Genomic DNA, 17,279 nt, shown 5'->3' with positions numbered 1-17,279 from the left:
TGCCTTAAGATATCTGTGACCTTTTTTTTTTTTAGCTTAAAAAGCACAACTTTACTGAAAAAATCCAGTACATGGTGATGGATGTTGTAGAAATTTTCACTCCCTAGGATGTCCTGTCCTCTTCCTGCAGCTCAACTTTTGGCGCTGCAGGGGTTAACAGCTTTGGGTCCTCTATGAAGCTGCTGTAAAAAAATTCCCAATGAGGAACTGCCCCTTCCTCCTCCATTGATATATATTCTTTCATTGTTTTCACTGCCTGTAACATGATATCTGTATGGGGCAGAGTCTAAGGAGTCACCCGATTCTCTCCCCCATTCACAGATCCTGTTTCAGGTAGTGAAATCAATGAGAGAACTTTTCTCAATGGGGAGGAGGAAGGAGGGGGTGGGTCCTCGCTGGGAACAATATCACAGCAGCCCCGAAGATAATAATCCCAGCAGCACCATACATTCAGAGGCAGGAAGAGGACGGGGCATCCCTGCAGTGAAGACTTTTACAGGATCCATCTAGTGCAATGATTTTAGACATTGTTCATTACAGGTAAGTTAACTCATTAAAGAAATAGAGATTTTTTTAAAAACTTTTTTAGGGCTAAACTTCAATTTTAAGTCAATGAGTGTAAATGGTACATGCATTAGGCTCTGGTGTAAAGTAGCCAAGTTTAATGCTCAAATGAACCTTCAGTTAAAGTCAGGTGAATACATTCCAGGTGCATCAAAATGAATGCCAGAGCCTGGGTAGAAAAGCCAGCATGCTGCAGACAAGGACCTTTATGGGCCGTACACAAAATAGGATTTTCCGACAACAAATGTTGGATGTGAGGCTCCATAGAACATTTGTTGTCGGAATTTCTGCCAACAAATGTTTAAGAGCAGGTTCTCAAATTTTCCGACAACAAGACTTGTTGTCGTAAATCCTGATCGTGTGTACACAATTCCGACCCACAAAAGTCCACGCATACTTGGAATTGGGTGGCACAGTGGTGTAGTGGGTAACACTCTCGCCTAGCAGTAAGAAGGGTCACTGGTTCAAATCCCGACCACGACACTACCTGCCTGGAGTTTGCATGTTCTCCCTGTGCCTGCGTGGTTTTCCTCCGGGTACTCCGGTTTCCTCCCACACTCCAAAGACATGCTGGTAGGTTAATTGGATCCTGTCTAAATTGTCCCTAGTATGTATGAATGTGAGTTAGGGACCTTAGATTGTAAGCTCCTTGAGGGTAGGGACTGATGTGAATGTACAATGTATATGTAAAGCGCTGCATAAATTGACAGCGCTATATAAGTACCTGAAATAAATAAATCAAGCAGAAGAGCCGCACTGGCTATTGAACTTCATTTTTCTCGGCTCGTCGTACGTCTTGTACGTCACCGCGTTCTTGCCGATCTGAATTTCCGACAAGATTTGTGTGACCGTGTGTATGCAAGACAAGTTTGAGCCAACATCCTTCGGAATAAAAATCCACGGTTTTGTTGTTGGAAAATCCTATCATGTGTACATAGCTTTAATCTCTCTGTAGAAGCAGTGGTCTCTTTGCCGAGGTCCCCAGCTGAGTCATATCTATAGTTCTGCAATCGTCAAATCCCTTGTTGATTGAAAAGCTTAGTGGTCTCAAAACTTCACCAAATTAACGTTTAATTGTGGGTGCATATATATTTTGGTTTGTAAAAAGACGAGCCTCAAGTGGTTTTCATGATATAAATTATAAGATGAAACAATCAGCGCTACAAGTGAAAAATATTGTGATGTTTAAATAAGGTAACCTAATAATAAACGTGCACAGCTGCTAAACATTCCAAGTGGTGCACCACACTAATTTCAAAATAGATAGTAAATAAATAAATGTAGCACTATGTGTAAAAATATATATAAATATAAAGTGCAAATCTCTAAAATAAATAAATCCTACATATAAGTGAATAGTCCATAAAATGAAAAAATGAAGAGTCCATAAAATCACTGTGGTGGAATTGTGTGGATACACTGATCACAAGAACAGTTTTTCATGTTTCATTTCTTCATTTTTTTTCATTTCATGGACTATTCATTTATATGTAGGATTTATTTATTTTAGAGATTTGCACTTTATATTTATATATATTTTTACACATAGCGCTAGTTATTTATTTACTATCGCTGAAAATAACACTTTACTAGAGAAGGGGCATATGAGAGAGCCAAATGATTGCTTACCATGACCTGGATTTTCGAACACGTGCAGCGGCCGGGCGCTCCAGAAGGCTGTCCAGACGAGTCAGTCTCTCGAGGTGCAGAGCTCGGGGGTCCTGCTCAGCCCGCTCCTTAGTGAAGTCCATTTCAAACACAGTCGGAGGTGTCAGGTCCAGCTCCAAGAACATGATATTTTCCGCCTTGGAATAGAACCATAAAAATGGTTACAAGAACGTAAAAAAGCACGCTTAAAGTGTAACTCCAATTTTGTGAAGAAATAAAATATTCTCTTCTGGGTGATCTATGTCAATTGCAGGGATTGGAACAAACTTTGTTGCAGAGTCCTACCTGTAATTCTGAAAAAATAGCTGTTTGTCAGTCTGTGAGAATGTGCTCAGTGAATCTGTATGGGAGTAGTTTTGTAATTATCAATCAGCTGCTGTATCTGCAGGGCTCTAATGATAAAAGTGACAGGGTCTGCATCCCTTTAGACATGATTTCCATTTGGGAGTATCTTACCAAAAATGCCAATTTTGTTGCAGGGGATGCCAAAAATCTGACTTGTATCTCAGAGTAGACTTCTGGGACAATCAGTGAGTCAATCACACAAGCAGGAAATGACATACCTGGGGAGCGTTCTGTATACCATCTCTGTACAGAACAACTCCAGGTAGCCATATTGCATTACATTTTACAGAAAATTACAGAGCTACAGATTGAAAAGGAAAGCTAATATTTGTTAACATTCAATCACAATATGACTTGTGTTGCAATTTGTATACGCTATATTATTCTTTTTTATTTGCTAATTTTTTACCCCACGCAAGTGGAGTTAATCTTTAAGGGCTCATGCAAAGTGGGCATTTAGCTCCGGTACGCCTCATACTGGGGCTAAATGTGAAAGGCCTTTTTTTTTATCTAGAAGGTATGATTTGGGCAACATATTGCCCTAAACATTGGTATCACTTGGTCCACCGTCCAGCTGCAGCAGCTTGCAGCCTCTCATAGAGTTTTTTAGGCTGCTGGCTGGATGGTGCATCTCTGCCTTCCACCCGTACCTAAACACCAAAGCGTCATGCATAGGGTTTCCACCTGTCCGGGACTCAGCTGGACAGTTCGGGTTTTGAATCATGTGTCCGGGTTTCAGACCACCTGAAACCCGGACACATTATTCAGACCGGACTCTGGCTTCCCAGCAGGGTTGCTGTCTGCAGTTGTCTAAGCCAAGAGTGTAATGTGTTCTCAGTGTTCCCCCTTAAATGAGGGTTCCCAGAGCACCCCTTAGGTCAGAGTCCCCAGAGTTCTCCCTTACATCAGTCTGCAGAGTCCCCCCCTTACGATGTAAAGAAACTCAGCAAGTTCAGATGTAAAAGGGGAACTCTGTGGACTCTGATGTAAGAGGGGACTCTTGTGATTAACTTCATATGATTATAAATGTTAATTAATCAGAAAATATATGGACTGCATAGTATATGCTGTAAAAAAAAAAAAAAATTGCTGTGCGCCACTAAAGTATCCGGGTTTGACTTGAAGAAAAGGTGGCAACCCTAGTCATACATCAGGACTGAATGTCCAGTGTGCTTGGGGCCTAAAATGTATCTAAACCCAAAATCTATTTTAGTATGTGCATCATGCCTTACTGTATATAGTTTTCTTAAGGAGGAACCCCCCCCCATACCTATATTTCACCACCCCCTCCATGACATGGCTCAGTGCCATAGAGTACCCCACAGACTCCTGAGACCTGTCACATGTCCCAGGAGGCTGTGGGCACTGTACACATCATTATCACCTACGCGAGGAATGGAGGAGTATGGGGAAGGGGTGCCCCCCTGTCCAAAAAAAATCTAATTCTGTTAAGGGGGGGGGGGGCAAGGGGTGACTGATATAAATGTAGCACTTCCCCCCCAGGAGCCGCTGGTGAATGAAATATCTCCCACCCTGCACAGCCAGACACACAGAATTTTCCATATCACGCTGGAGTCAAGAATCAGTCCTTGCAGTTTTGTTTTTGTATTTTATTAGGGGAACTGAAGTTGAATAGGGTTGAGGGTATTATGAGATGCCCACTTGATCAAATAGCAGAACTCTTCAGGGACACAAACTATATACAGTGCCCTGAAATGCCGCGGACACACGATCGGACTTCTCGTCAGAAAAAGATATGACGGCTTTTCCGACGGGATTCCGCTCAAGTTTGCCTTGCATACACACAGTCACGTAAAAGTTTGCTGAAATTACGACCGCCAAGAACGCGGTGACATACAACACTACGACGAGCCGAGAAAATGAAGTTCAGTGCATGAGTCGAATTGTTTCCGAGCATGCGTAGGAATTTTGCACGTCGGAATTGCCACAGACGATCGCATTTTCGGATAGGAACTTTTCCCGAGCGAAAAATTGAGAGCATGCTCTCAATCTTTTGGTGGCTGGAATTCCGCCAGCAAAAGATTGATGGAGCATACACACGTTTTTTTTTTTCCCGACGAAAAACTCTCATCGGTCTTTTGCGGGCCGAAATTCTGATCGCGGCAAAACAGGATTCATACCCCTTGAAATTTTCCACATTTTGCCATATTACAACCAAAAACGTAAATGTGTTTTATTCGGATTTTATGTGATAGACCAACACAAAGTGGCACATAATTGTGAAGTGGATAGAAAATGATAAATGGTTTTCAACATTTATTACAAATAAATATGTGAAAAGTGTGGGGTGCATTTGTATTCAGCCCCCCTGAGTCAATACTTTGTAGAACCTCCTTTCTCTGCAATTACAGCTGCAAGTCTTTTTGGGGATGTCTTTACCAGTTTTGCACATCTAGAGAGTGACATTTTTGCCCATTCTTCTTTGTAAAATAGCTCAAGTTCTGTCAGATTGGATGGAGAGCGTCTGTGAACAGCAATTTTTAAGTCTTGCCACAGATTCTCAATTGGATTTAGGTCTGGACTTTGACTGGGTCATTCTAACACATGAATATGCTTTGATCTAAACCATTCCATTGTAGCTCTGGCTGTATGTTTAGGGTCGTTGTCCTGCTGGAAGGTGAACCTCCTCCACAGTCTCAAGTCTTTTGCAGATTCTAATGCCCTGTACACATGATAGGATTTCCCGACAACAAAATCGTGGAATTTTTCCGAAGGATGTTGGCTCAACCTTGTCTTGCATACACACGGTCACACAAATGTTGTCGGAAAATCCAACAACAAATGTTCTATGGAGCATACACACGGTCGGACTTTCCGACAACAAGCTAACATCCAACATTTGTTGTCGGAAAATCCGACCGTGTGTACAGGGCATTGAAGGTATTCTCCTAAGAATGCCCTGTATTTGGCTCCATCCATCTTTCCATCAACTCTGACCAGCTTCCCTGTCCTTGCTGAAGAAAAGCATCCCCACAACATGATGTTGCCACCACCACGTTTCACGGTGGGGACAGTATGTTCAGGGTGATGTGCAGTGTTAGTTTTCCACCACACATAGCGTTTTGCTTTTAGGCCAAAAAGTTCAATTTTGGTCTCATCTGACCAGAGCACCTTCTTCCACGTGTTTGCTGTGTCCCCCACATAGCTTCTCGCAAACTGCCAATGGGACTTCTTATGGCTTTCTTTCAACAATGGCTTTATTCTTGCACCTTCCATAAAGGCCAAATTTGTGGAGAGCACAACTAATAGTTGTCCTGTGGACAGATTCTCCCACCTGAGCTGTGGATCTCTGCAACTCCTCCAGAGTTACCATGGGCCTCTTGGCTGCTTCTCTGATTAATGATCTCCTTGACCGGCCTGTCAGTTTAGGTGGACGGCCATGTCTTGGTGGGTTCACAGTTGTGCCATACTCTTTTCATTTTCAGATGATGGATTGAACAGTGCTCAATGAGATGTTTATAGCTTGGGATATTTTTTTTAACCTAACTCTGCTTTAAATGGCTCCACAACTTTGTCCCTGATCTGTCTGATGTGTTTCTTGGCCTTCATGATGTTGTCTGTTCACTAAAGTTCTCTAACAAACATCTGAGGGCTTCACAGAACAGCTGTATTTATACTGAGATTAAATTACACACAAGAGGACTCTATTTACTAATTAGGTGACTTCTGAAGGCAATTGGTTCCACTAGATTTTAGTTAGGGGGCTGAATACAAATGCACGCCACACTTTCCACATATTTATTTGCAAAAAAAATTGAAAATCATTTATCACTTTCCTTTCACTTCACAATTATGTGCCACTTTGTGTTTGTCTATCACATAAAATCCCAGTAAAATACAGGGGTATGAATACTTTTAAGGCACTGTACAGACTGCATATACACTTACCCTCTACCTCCAGCACAATCTTGCTTGCATAACAACTCCCAGGACCAGCTGGCACTGTATGGTTAATCCAACAAAGGCTCAGTTAGATCTGTAGCAAATGCCCTTTGCAGGCAGGAACTGCGAGCCCCTTTGGAAGTGTAGCAAAAAGTACCTACTCCTGTGGCTATTGATCCCAGCACCACCTCCTCAGGCCCTGCCAGCCTACCTGGCTGCAGCTGCCCTTTTCATTTGCCATGCTGGCTAAACCTCGACAGTCCCCCCAGACTGACTCTGCTTCCATCCCAGACTGCTTGCACCCAGTCCCTTCAGGCATGACTCTCAGTCCTCTGGCTGTAACACTCACCAGCCCTCTTGGCTGTCTTCCTCACTGGAGATTTTCCTGGCAATGTTCTCCTGCTGTCCTCAACTTCTGCTCTGCTGCCTCCTGATACGGACACTTCTGTGTGTCGTGAAGAAGGTCCCTTCCGTACCCGAACCCAGGGGGTCACCTGCCCAGACTAGAGGGTCACCGACAGGCTAACACTCAATCTCCAGCTTCCACCCGCACTCCCCTCCCCCAGCTGGGATGACCCAGAGTATTTGAGGGGGCCTGCCCATTGCCAACCCCTCTGTTGGGGATTGGTCAGGGCCCTCAGAATACTCCAGGCAGCTCCTCCTCACCTCCACTCTAGGGTTGCCACTTTTTCTTCAAGCCAAACCCGCACACTTTAGCAGCGCACAGCAATTTATTGATTTTTTTTAAGTATAGGTTATAGAATCATAACAGACCTGGGACACTTTTGGGTGCTCCAAAGAGAATAGTAATGTGGCGTGCGTAGTGCCCCCTCACCCTCCTGTCAAGCCCTGTTCGAGCCACATTCCTGTCTGGATATTGTGTCTGGGTTTCAGGGGGACTGAAACTGGACACATGATTCAAAACCCGAACTGTCCGGGTGGTGGCAACCCTTCTCCACTCCCATCCTTCTAGAATCTACCGGTTTCTAGAAGTGGGGGGGGGGTCTCAGAGATGCTGCCTGTGAGTCATACCAGCCTCCCTGAGTCTCTTAAACATCTTTAGGATCATGTCCCAAGTCTCTGACCATCTCCTGTACCATGGCCGCAGCCTCTGACATCTTGACATCTCCTGTACTATGCCTGCAGCCTCTGACCATCTCCCAGGCATGTACTGGCCATTGGGACTACAGGGAGTTTCCCGGTGGGCTGATGGCTCTGTGGGCCGGTTTCAGTGGCAGCCTGTCAAAGTAATGGCTTTCTTGGTTCGCCCTTAACTTCACGCAGTGATGTGAGAAAGATGAGAAAAATACAGATGAGAATAAGTGAAATAATAAAAGAGGTTAGTGAGGACTCCTTAAGTTATGCCTCTTATGTTTTTTTGCACAATTGCGTATAGTTTATATACTGTTTTTGTGCTTGTTTGCACAACTAAAGTGGGCTGGTCTGGATGAATTCCAGGGCCAAATTTTTATCCCAGTCCAGCCCTGCCATCTCCTGTACTATGCCCACAGCCTCTAACCATCTCTTGTACCATGTCCGCAACCTCTGACCTTCTCTTGTCTTTTATCATGTCTACAGTCTCTGAGGGAGTCTGGAGAGGAGTCAAGAATGGGAGCACCGCCGGGATGGGGATCATGGGAGAAGTCAGACATGTGTGGACTGTGGAGAGGAGACTATAGGAAAACCAGAGCCACCAAGCTGGAGCCAACTGACTGATCCCTGCAAGGTGCACCTGAGAGGAGGTCAGTGACAGCACCGCCAGGCCAGTCTGAGGGGGGGGGGGTCACTGATGTAAGGGGGGAGTGAATACAGTAATGTAAGGGGGCACTGATATAAAGGTTTCCCCCCTATATCATTAACCCACGCCCCCCCCCTTACCTTAGTGTATTCTTTCTGCGGAAGGTGGTCTCTGGTCACCAGAGTCCCCCCCCCACATTACCCAGAGTCCCAGGTGTCCCCCTTGATGATTGCTCCACTTTTACTACTTTTAACTGCAATTTACTGTTTTATATTTATATCTATTGCTTTCATATCTTATCTATATATAATACGCTCTTCAGATGTGCTTTAAAATGCATGGTTTTCCCTTTTCATGAACAAGAAAATAATGACGTTATGATGGTTATGATGTTGGGCTGGTATAATAATGCTATGGGGCTGGTATGAAATTATTTCCAGGGCTGGATTTTATTCCCAGTCCGGCCCTGGTTGTCAGCCAGCCATGTGTGCTCCATCAGTTGGCCCTTTGGATGCGGAAAGGCAGCCAAACAGAAGGAGTACACGTGGCTGGCTGACAACACTTCTAATAGTCAGCCTGAATCAGGTAGTCCTGTTAATGGCACTGGTTAGAAACTTTTCAACACATACACAAATAAACTAACTTGCTTGGGGAAATTGTATATGGTGAGACATGATGCCAAACATACAGAAAAATAGATTTTGTGCTTACATACACTTAAAAAAAAATCTAGAATTTGCAATTTAGGTTGTCATTGCTAGGCAACAAAAAGCAAAATGTGCCCATAACCTCTTCTAGTGAAAATTCCTCCTCTACGCCCCCGCCAGGCTCCTGAAGCAGGGTACATTCAAAGCTCAGACTGAATTCTTTCTGCATTGCAGGCACCTTAATGAACTATTCAGAAGTGTTTATATAGCATTATGAGATGCAGGGTAAGGGGGTGTATCAGTTCTTTCCTGGGCAAAAGTTGATATTTTAATAATAAGGGTACATTGGTTTCAGGGGTGCTAGGTGTGCAAAGGAGACAATTTCAGAAGCCAATGGCATGCCAACACCTCAAAGGGCATTTGTTGCCATTTTATTAAGCTGAACCATCTAGATCAGGGATATGCAATTAGCGGACCTCCAGCTGTTGCAGAACTACAAGTCCCATGAGGCATAGCAAGACTCTGACAGCCACAAGCATGACACCCAGAGGCAGAGGCATGATGGGACTTGTAGTTTTGCAACAGCTGGAGGTCCGCTAATTTCATATCCCTGATCTAGATCATGCACATTATTCTACATATTCTAAACAAGCAGTAAAATCACTTTTAAATAAACCATTCCTGACCTCTATATCTGTAAGCATCGTGAAGAATTTAAATTTTCAAAGTCCACAACAAGCATAGCTATGGAAATCTTCCCACTTTCCCTATTTCTATCTGCCAGAATCCTGGCCCTCTGTCCCACCAATGATGTGTCGTAGGGCAATGTCTCGGGATTACAACATCAACCCTAGTTGAGTTACTTCACATGCACAGTAACTCAAAATGGAATTATTTGCAGGGTTCGGAGGGTGCGAGTGGTTGGTCCCTCCATATTTAATGGCAGGGCTTGGGTGCAGTCAACCTGTAAAGTGTAAATGATAGTTGCCTCTGTATAATTAGAGACGGGACCAACCCATACAGTGGCTGTGATCTGTGTGCAGGGCCGGCCCTACCATGGGTCCCGCTGGGTCCATTGGACCCAGGTGGCACTTTGAGAGGGGTGACAAATTGACACTCACAGTGATTTATTTATAGCAGACTTCTTTGTCATCTGCAGACTGCAGGCCTCAAAATTTCCACTCGCCTGCTCACATTTGGCGAGTGGAAATAGGCTGAGTGCGAGCATGGAGCCTGCACCAGATCAGGTGTACAGCTTTCCCCCACCTGGCCCAGCAGACGTGGCAGGTCTGTTCCTTCCATAAAATTGCAGCACTCCCCCTCCCCTATCTTACACAAGTTGGGAAGCACGGCAGGTCCAGACAAAGAGCGGGACTTTTCAAGTTAAGAAGCAGGTGATTGCTGGGACTGCCCAGCTGTCTAGTAACCAATCAATCACCTGTCTTTCACATGAAAAGTCCTGCCCTCTGTCCGGACCTGCCATGCTTCTGTCTTGTGTAAATAAGGTAGGGTAGGGGGAATGCTGTGATCTTATGGAAGGGGCAATCTGTAATATCAATGGAGAACTGTGATGGGGGGTCTGTGATGAGGGGAATCTGTGATGGGGGGATCTGTGATAGGGGGGTAGGGGGGATCTGTGAACGGGGGCTCTGTGATGAAGAGGAGTCTGTGATGGGGGGTGGATCTATGAAGGAGAGGAGTCTGTGATGGGGGGGATCTGTGATAAGGGGAGTCTGTGATGGGGGGGATCTGTGATAAGGGGAGTCTGTGATGAGGGGGGATCTGTGATAGGATGGTCTGTGATGAGGGGAGTCTGTGATATGGAGTTTGTGATTTGGAATTAAACATAATGGTATGTCATATCATTCTGTATATAGACAAGGTGCTGTTGCATGTAAATCTGACTTCCTGATACATTTAATTTTAGTTGTAATTATCATGATATACAGGGCTTTTTTCTCAGACAATAGGTGCAGGAACTCCCCCTTTTTGAGTCACCCCTTTTCTCCGTCCCTACCCACCTCCGAGCACCGTCCCTTGGTTCCATCCCCTACCCACCTCCCAGTACTGCCCCTTTTAGACAATACAGAACCAAGTATCATTTTGTGTTGCTAAGTAATTTGTATGGAATTTGGTAATGATATCAAGAAAAGCAGTAAAATGGATCCCCTGCAGCCAACAACAATAGATCCCCCTAACAGCAATGGAGCAACCCACAACAAAATTCCCCCCCAGCATCAATATACTCCTGGCAGCATCAACAGATCTCCGCAAAGCCAGCATTAATAGACTCACCGGCAGCCATCAACAATAGACCCCTCCCCCCAACAGTAGATGTCTTTCAGCAACAACTGACCCCCCAGCAACCTAAGACCCACCCCCAGCAGCAATAGGTCCCCCACCAGCAACAATAGACCTCCTTAGCAAAAATAGACCCTCCCTGCAAAAATATATGCCCTCCAGCTAGAATAGATCCCCCAGCAGTGAGCATCAATACCCTGCAGCACACCCCAGCACCCCTTACCATTACAGAAAGTCAGTCCAGGAGGTGCCGGAACTGCATTCCCCTGTGTTCCCGCTGAAAAAAAGCCCTGATGATATAAAATAATGGCTGTGGGGGCCTTTTGGTGGGCAGCATTTCATTCTTGAACCCAGGTAGTGCAATGTCTTGGGGCCAGCCCTGCCTGGGCGTTCCCAATCAAGCAGTGGGCGTACAAAAGACGACAAAAAGGAAGGAGGGTGTACCAGCCTAGTACATTGCCAATGGAACCATTTATTAAAATGTAAAACTCAGACAATTATACTCACAAAACCAAAGGATTGTAAGGCACATAACTTGAACCTAAAGGCAACTCAATTTGTAGTTCTAGAAAGGCACAAATGACACCCAATGCAGAGCAGACACTGATAAGTTTAGATATTAATCCCTCTTCCTCAGAGCTACCTGTCTGCCATTAACTACATGATTATATAGTGCTAGTGGTCTGGACTCAGATAACCCCACCCTCAAGCACAAGAGGAGGGAGGTGAGTATAATTTTCGGTGTTTTACATTTTAATAAATTGTACCGTTGGTAATGCACTAGGCCGATGGCCCTCCTTCCTTTTTGTTGTCCAGTGTTTGGTATCTCCATGTCCAATGAGAGTACAGAGCTTGGAGGCTACCTGGTGACCTGTGGAAAAGCCAAATTTACGAGTTGTGTTCCCCAGCTGCTTACCACTGTGATTTGTTGCACTTGTGAGCAGAGAAGTTATCTTAGTATATTCAGTAAAGCAGACCATGGGCAGGGTTAACAGAGCCCCAAGAACAGGGACCATAATATTGGTGAGTATGTAGCAGTTGTTAGACATGACTGAAACTCAACTCTAGAGTCCTTGTTGTGATCTTTAAAGATCTTTTAGAATAGTGTAATTTCATATTAAAAGTATGCAGAAAGATCAGGACCAATATGCAAATAATTAATTGTCCATAGTCTGCGCAAAGGCTTTGTTCCACTGCAGGTCACTTTTCAAAGACTGTTAACAAACACTAAAAGAGAAGGTCTGCCTCGATTATAGTTCATGCATTTTATGGCACCAACACCTAAAGTTCTAAGCATCCCAATTCCCTTTAATATTGGGCAACCAGGTTTTATTCTGGTCACTGTATAGTCTACCCCCTCTCAATTGCCTATTAACCCCTTCAGACACTGTAGCCAATACAGAGGTGGGAAGAACAGGAAGGAGTGGACTAAATAGCTTCTGCAAAGAAACCCGTTTCCATCTTGTAATACAGCTCCCAGTTTTTAAGGAGTACAAGGCTCACTACAGAACTAACCATACGTACATTAGGCAGTGTCTTTAATATCGCTGAGGCTAATTTGTTTTAGGTGTCAGGTTTGTTATAGGTGTCACTCCCATTTTGTGTCCCAAAAACAAGAAGATTGAGATGGTTGGGGTGTATGATGGACTAGATCACAAAATAAAAGTTTAATTCATTCAGCTGATTAAAACCCTTAGGTGCCCCTGGAATTTAATATTAATATTAATTACTCACCCGGTACCTTGGGTGGTAGCCCATCACCATGGCAACCCTGGCATACTGACTTATAGGCCTCTTGTAACCAACAGCCGAGGACGGGCGCCTCTTCATTGTACTGCCACCGGCGCTAGATCAAAGGCAAAATGATAACATGATTTAATTATAGAGAGTAGATTGGGACACATTCATAGCAATGCAATTTGCTGTGCATTTTGTCGCTCAGCAAACCTTGCTGAAAATGAAGCATGTAACTCCCAACGGCATGGTTCACAAATGCTTCTGCACAACAGTGTATTTAAAAATGATATTTTTTTTCTTTTCTATGCATTGCCTGTCATTAAAAATACAATGGTTTTGCAAATTAAACTGGGGGCTGGCCTGGATAAACTGTCTGCTGGGATAAGCAATACTTCTCTCCTCTGAAGATTAGGGCTTTGTGTCCTGCCTCCTCATTCTTTGGCTGGAGGTTCCCTTTGAGTGCAGGAAACTAAGAGCGTCCATGCATATGTTCAAAAGTCTAGACTTGACCCTAGAAGATGGGGTGCTCCAAATCTGCAAGATTCAACACTTCATAGTAGTGTGAAAGACTAGCCTACCCCCATCTTCCTCTTGTTATTGACCCATCCCTGTTGTTGAAGTGCAAAAAATGTAACCCAACTGTGCTGTCACCTTCCTTGGTCCATGGATTGCAAGACTGAACAGAATAATGGATATTTTGTATTTCAACTGTGTATTTAGCTTTTTGGCTAACACAGTCCACATTAAAAGCCTACTTTTCCAAAACCATTTCTGGAGAAAGCTGTGATTGACTCACTTTCCAGGTGGTACAAGCGGCTGGAACTTCCACTGGTCCTCCTCAGCATCGTAGTACAGGCGGTTCATGATCTTATTCTTCTCTTCCGGAGGAATAAAGTTTTCGATGATCAAATACCTGCATGAAACATAATAAGAGGAACCAAACATTCAATCTGGTGTTCTCAGGACCTTTTCTCAGAACAAGAAATATGGTCTGACACTCACTTGTATTTCAGCTCTCGGGTCTGCTCATTTTGTGCTTGCTCGAGATCTTGTCTCACCCGTACGTATTCATCATGTTGGTCTTGGATCTCTCCCTTCACTGCCTGCAGTTTGGCATAAAGCTGAAAGCAGAATAAGAGCCTTAAAGTGATTCTGTCACTATTTTTAAAGCCTGAAAAGCAAGTCCTCTGCAAAGAAAGCAATTCATACTTTCCTGTCACATTGCCCACTCCACCAAACTCCTCTGGGTTGAAGAATGAGGCTTGGTCAGAGATCTTCAGCATCCAGCACACTTCTAGGTGTGTCAGTTGCTTGGTCAGCCACTGCGCATTGTTATTTCTTCCAGTGGACTGTACGTCACTACAGGGTCCTGTTGTAACGTAGAGGCTTGTAGGCAGGTGGAGTCTGTATTCTCCACTGCAGGTGGCGCTTGACTGCAGCCTCAATGCAGATGGAGGAGGAAATCAAGAGGAACCTGGTTCCTCTATGATTTGCTTGGTCACATGGAGGCAGCTATTCGATTGGATGCTGGCACCCCATGTGACTCTGCTGGCCATCTTGGGTCAGGCAGAGTCTAATAAGGACTCCAGCTCTCGGGCTTGGCACTCTTTTTGCTAGTGGTTAGAGCAAGGAAAGGATCTCTGTCTGACAGGGAAAGTACTAAGAAATAGGGAAAGGTTCCAAAGGAATAGAGACAGTGCAGGACCTACGTCTACCTCTCAGGAACACTCTCTTTTGGGTGTGGACCGGCCAGGCCGCATTCCGCTCCTCATGGCAGCTGCTGTTGGCATCTTCCTAACTGCATATTACTGGTCCACCGCTGTCTCTGTTGTAAGTGGCTCTAGTCAGGTGTGCTCCTGTTTGGACCTGTTGTTTTGCAGAACTTTTCTACAATATATTGTTATTGCCAAACGTGGGCCCAGTGTGTTTACTGTCTGCTGCATAGCACTGCACCTACTCACAGGCTGGTGGAAGAAACCACATAGCGCAGAGGAGGAAGCCATAATCCAACACACTCGAAAATGTGCAGAATGGTAAAGGTCTTTGCGCAAGCTTCATCCTTCAACCCAGAAGAGTTTGGTGGCATGGCTGGTGGGACAGGTACTGTAAGTATTATTTGCTTTCTTTGCAGAGAGTATCAGGCACACTCCTGGGAGTGTTGACAGATGATTCCCCACTCTGCACTCTATGATTTCATCTGTCAGCCCCTACATCACTACAGGAACCTGTAGGGACATATGGACCACCAGAAGGAACCACAATGCGCAGCAGCTGATCCGCCATCTGACATAACTAGAAGCGTGCGGGATGCTGAAGATCTCTGACCAAGCTTCATTTTTGCAACCCAGAGGAGATTCCTAGTGTGGGTTTTAGGACATGTAAATATTATCTGCCTGCTTTGTAGGAAGGCTAGCTTTTCAGGTTTTAAAAATGCAATAGTGCCACTTAAAAGGATAAAATGTACTTTCATTTTATAAACGGCATGCCCCTACAATAGTCACTCAATAAATTGCTATAATTTATGTAAAAACTTGTAGATTTTTAAAGGGATTGATCAGCTTTTTAGCTGTACCATGTTGATGTAGTCAAGGCTCATGCATTAGTAAGAATAGATGACCAAACTCTGCTTGAAAAGAAGAAGGTACTGAATATATATCAGGCAAGCCATTTTTTTTAATTGCTATTCTGATTCAGACCTCATTACCCTGTTTGCTCACACCTTTTACCTGTTGCTGCAGCACCAAATTAGGTAAAGGCTATGCTGATGCACACACACAATACGGTCAACAGAACCCTTTCATGGCCAGAGGGCATTGGTGCCTGGATGCCCACATCAATTTCAATTGTGAGTATGCAAAAACAAGGGGCCTGCAAGATTTGTTTACAACATTTGATAGCGGATATGGTGAACATAACATTGACTGGTTCTTGATCATTGGTAGAGACTGGGAGCTACATATGTGAAGAGAGGTGCACTCCAATCTATAAAATAGAACACATATTTACGTTTTCTGATCATGGGACATCATGTTCAGGAACGTTAATCTACAGATTGCGGTCTTTAACCAGTTAAATAACACTTACTCTTTCAAAATGTGGTTAGCATTCTGCCTAGTAGCACTAAAGCCATTGGTTTGAATCCCAACCACGGCACTTCCTGCCTGGAGTTTGCATGTTCTGCCTGCACCTGTGTGGGTTTCCTCCCACACTCCGAAGACATGTTGGTAAATTAATTGGCTCCTGTCTAAATTGGCTCTAGCATGTGTATGAATGTGAGTTAGGGACCCTTAGATTGTAAACTCCTGGAGGGCAGGGACTGATGTGAATGTACAATATATAAGATGTTGTGTAAATTGACAGCGCTATATAAGTACCAATAATAAATAAAATATATAAGTACCTGTAATAAAGTGGGGACACTTTTTGGATCTTGAAGGTTAGTTTTGCATTAAAGATAAGTATGTGTCGACAAAATAGGACATTTATTGTTGTAATGAACAGCGGTGTGCTGTATACGATAATCCAGGAAGAAAGTATGGTCCCCACCTTTTTCAGCTTCTTGGTCTTCATTTCAACCTCTTGTTGCAGAGATGTATACGTTCCTCTTAGTTCCACCGTTTCCTCATCGCGCAGCATCATCTGTTGCAGAATCTCGCGCTCTCGCCTTTTCTGTAAACAAGAATGTGTATAGTGATTTTCTGAGTATATTTTTCTCAGCAGGTGCATTTCTAGGCATTTTTTTTATGTACCGTTCATCTCAATGGACGTTGCGCCAAAGCTGTAGCATGCAACTACAAGCAAGTTCTCCAAAGCCCTTCCCACTTTCCCCAGACCACGCCAATTAAAAAATGCTCAGATGACAGCAGATGCTCTTATTCTGGCAATTCAGCAAGATTAGATAAAAATGGTTTGTCTATGGGGCACCTGTGGATACCACTTGCTGAGTCTCACCTGATTAATCGGTGATCAGAGGGGCCAGAAAACCTTGTCTGATCACTGCTGTGTTCTTGTGATAATCCGGTAACCATGTTTCACCGCATGTGACCATATATATATATATATATATATATATATATATATGGAAGTGCTAGCCAGAAAAAAATCTTGAGTCTTTGTCTATTGAGAACTTTATACCATTGCTTTCTGAGAGCTCTGGTAACATTTTATACCACTATGTAGGCTGAGGTCAGTCGAATAAATAGTGCCCCAACTCTTGATGTCAGTGGCAAAAATTATGCATCATAATTGGTGTCCGTGGGAGGAATAGTGCCCCATCATTGGTGTCAGTTGGAGGAATAGTGTCCCATCACTGGTGTTAGTGGGAGGAATAGTGTCCCATCATTGGTGTCAGTTGGAGGAATAGTGTCCTATCATTG

The 17,279-nt window shown here is 44.1% G+C and overlaps 1 protein-coding gene across 2 annotated transcripts in view; it reads right to left on the bottom strand.

The window, feature by feature from the left end:
* The window catches only part of KIF3C (kinesin family member 3C), a 129,068-nt gene that overhangs the window by 4,190 nt on the left and 107,599 nt on the right, over nucleotides 1–17,279 (bottom strand). For both annotated transcript variants that reach the window (XM_073624980.1, XM_073624981.1), the window contains exons 3-7: nucleotides 16,450–16,572; nucleotides 13,906–14,024; nucleotides 13,700–13,816; nucleotides 12,901–13,012; nucleotides 2,194–2,369 (exon numbers count right to left, since the gene is read on the bottom strand). In XM_073624980.1, coding sequence (XP_073481081.1) covers nucleotides 2,194–2,369; nucleotides 12,901–13,012; nucleotides 13,700–13,816; nucleotides 13,906–14,024; nucleotides 16,450–16,572 — 647 coding nt within the window. The remainder of the gene's footprint in view (nucleotides 1–2,193; nucleotides 2,370–12,900; nucleotides 13,013–13,699; nucleotides 13,817–13,905; nucleotides 14,025–16,449; nucleotides 16,573–17,279) is intronic.

Source organism: Aquarana catesbeiana, linkage group LG04, assembly GCF_042186555.1.
Source record: "Aquarana catesbeiana isolate 2022-GZ linkage group LG04, ASM4218655v1, whole genome shotgun sequence".
In the NCBI taxonomy this organism is placed as follows: domain Eukaryota; kingdom Metazoa; phylum Chordata; class Amphibia; order Anura; family Ranidae; genus Aquarana; species Aquarana catesbeiana.
Note: the sequence above shows the minus strand (reverse complement) of the source record. Positions and strands in the feature narration are given on the sequence as shown.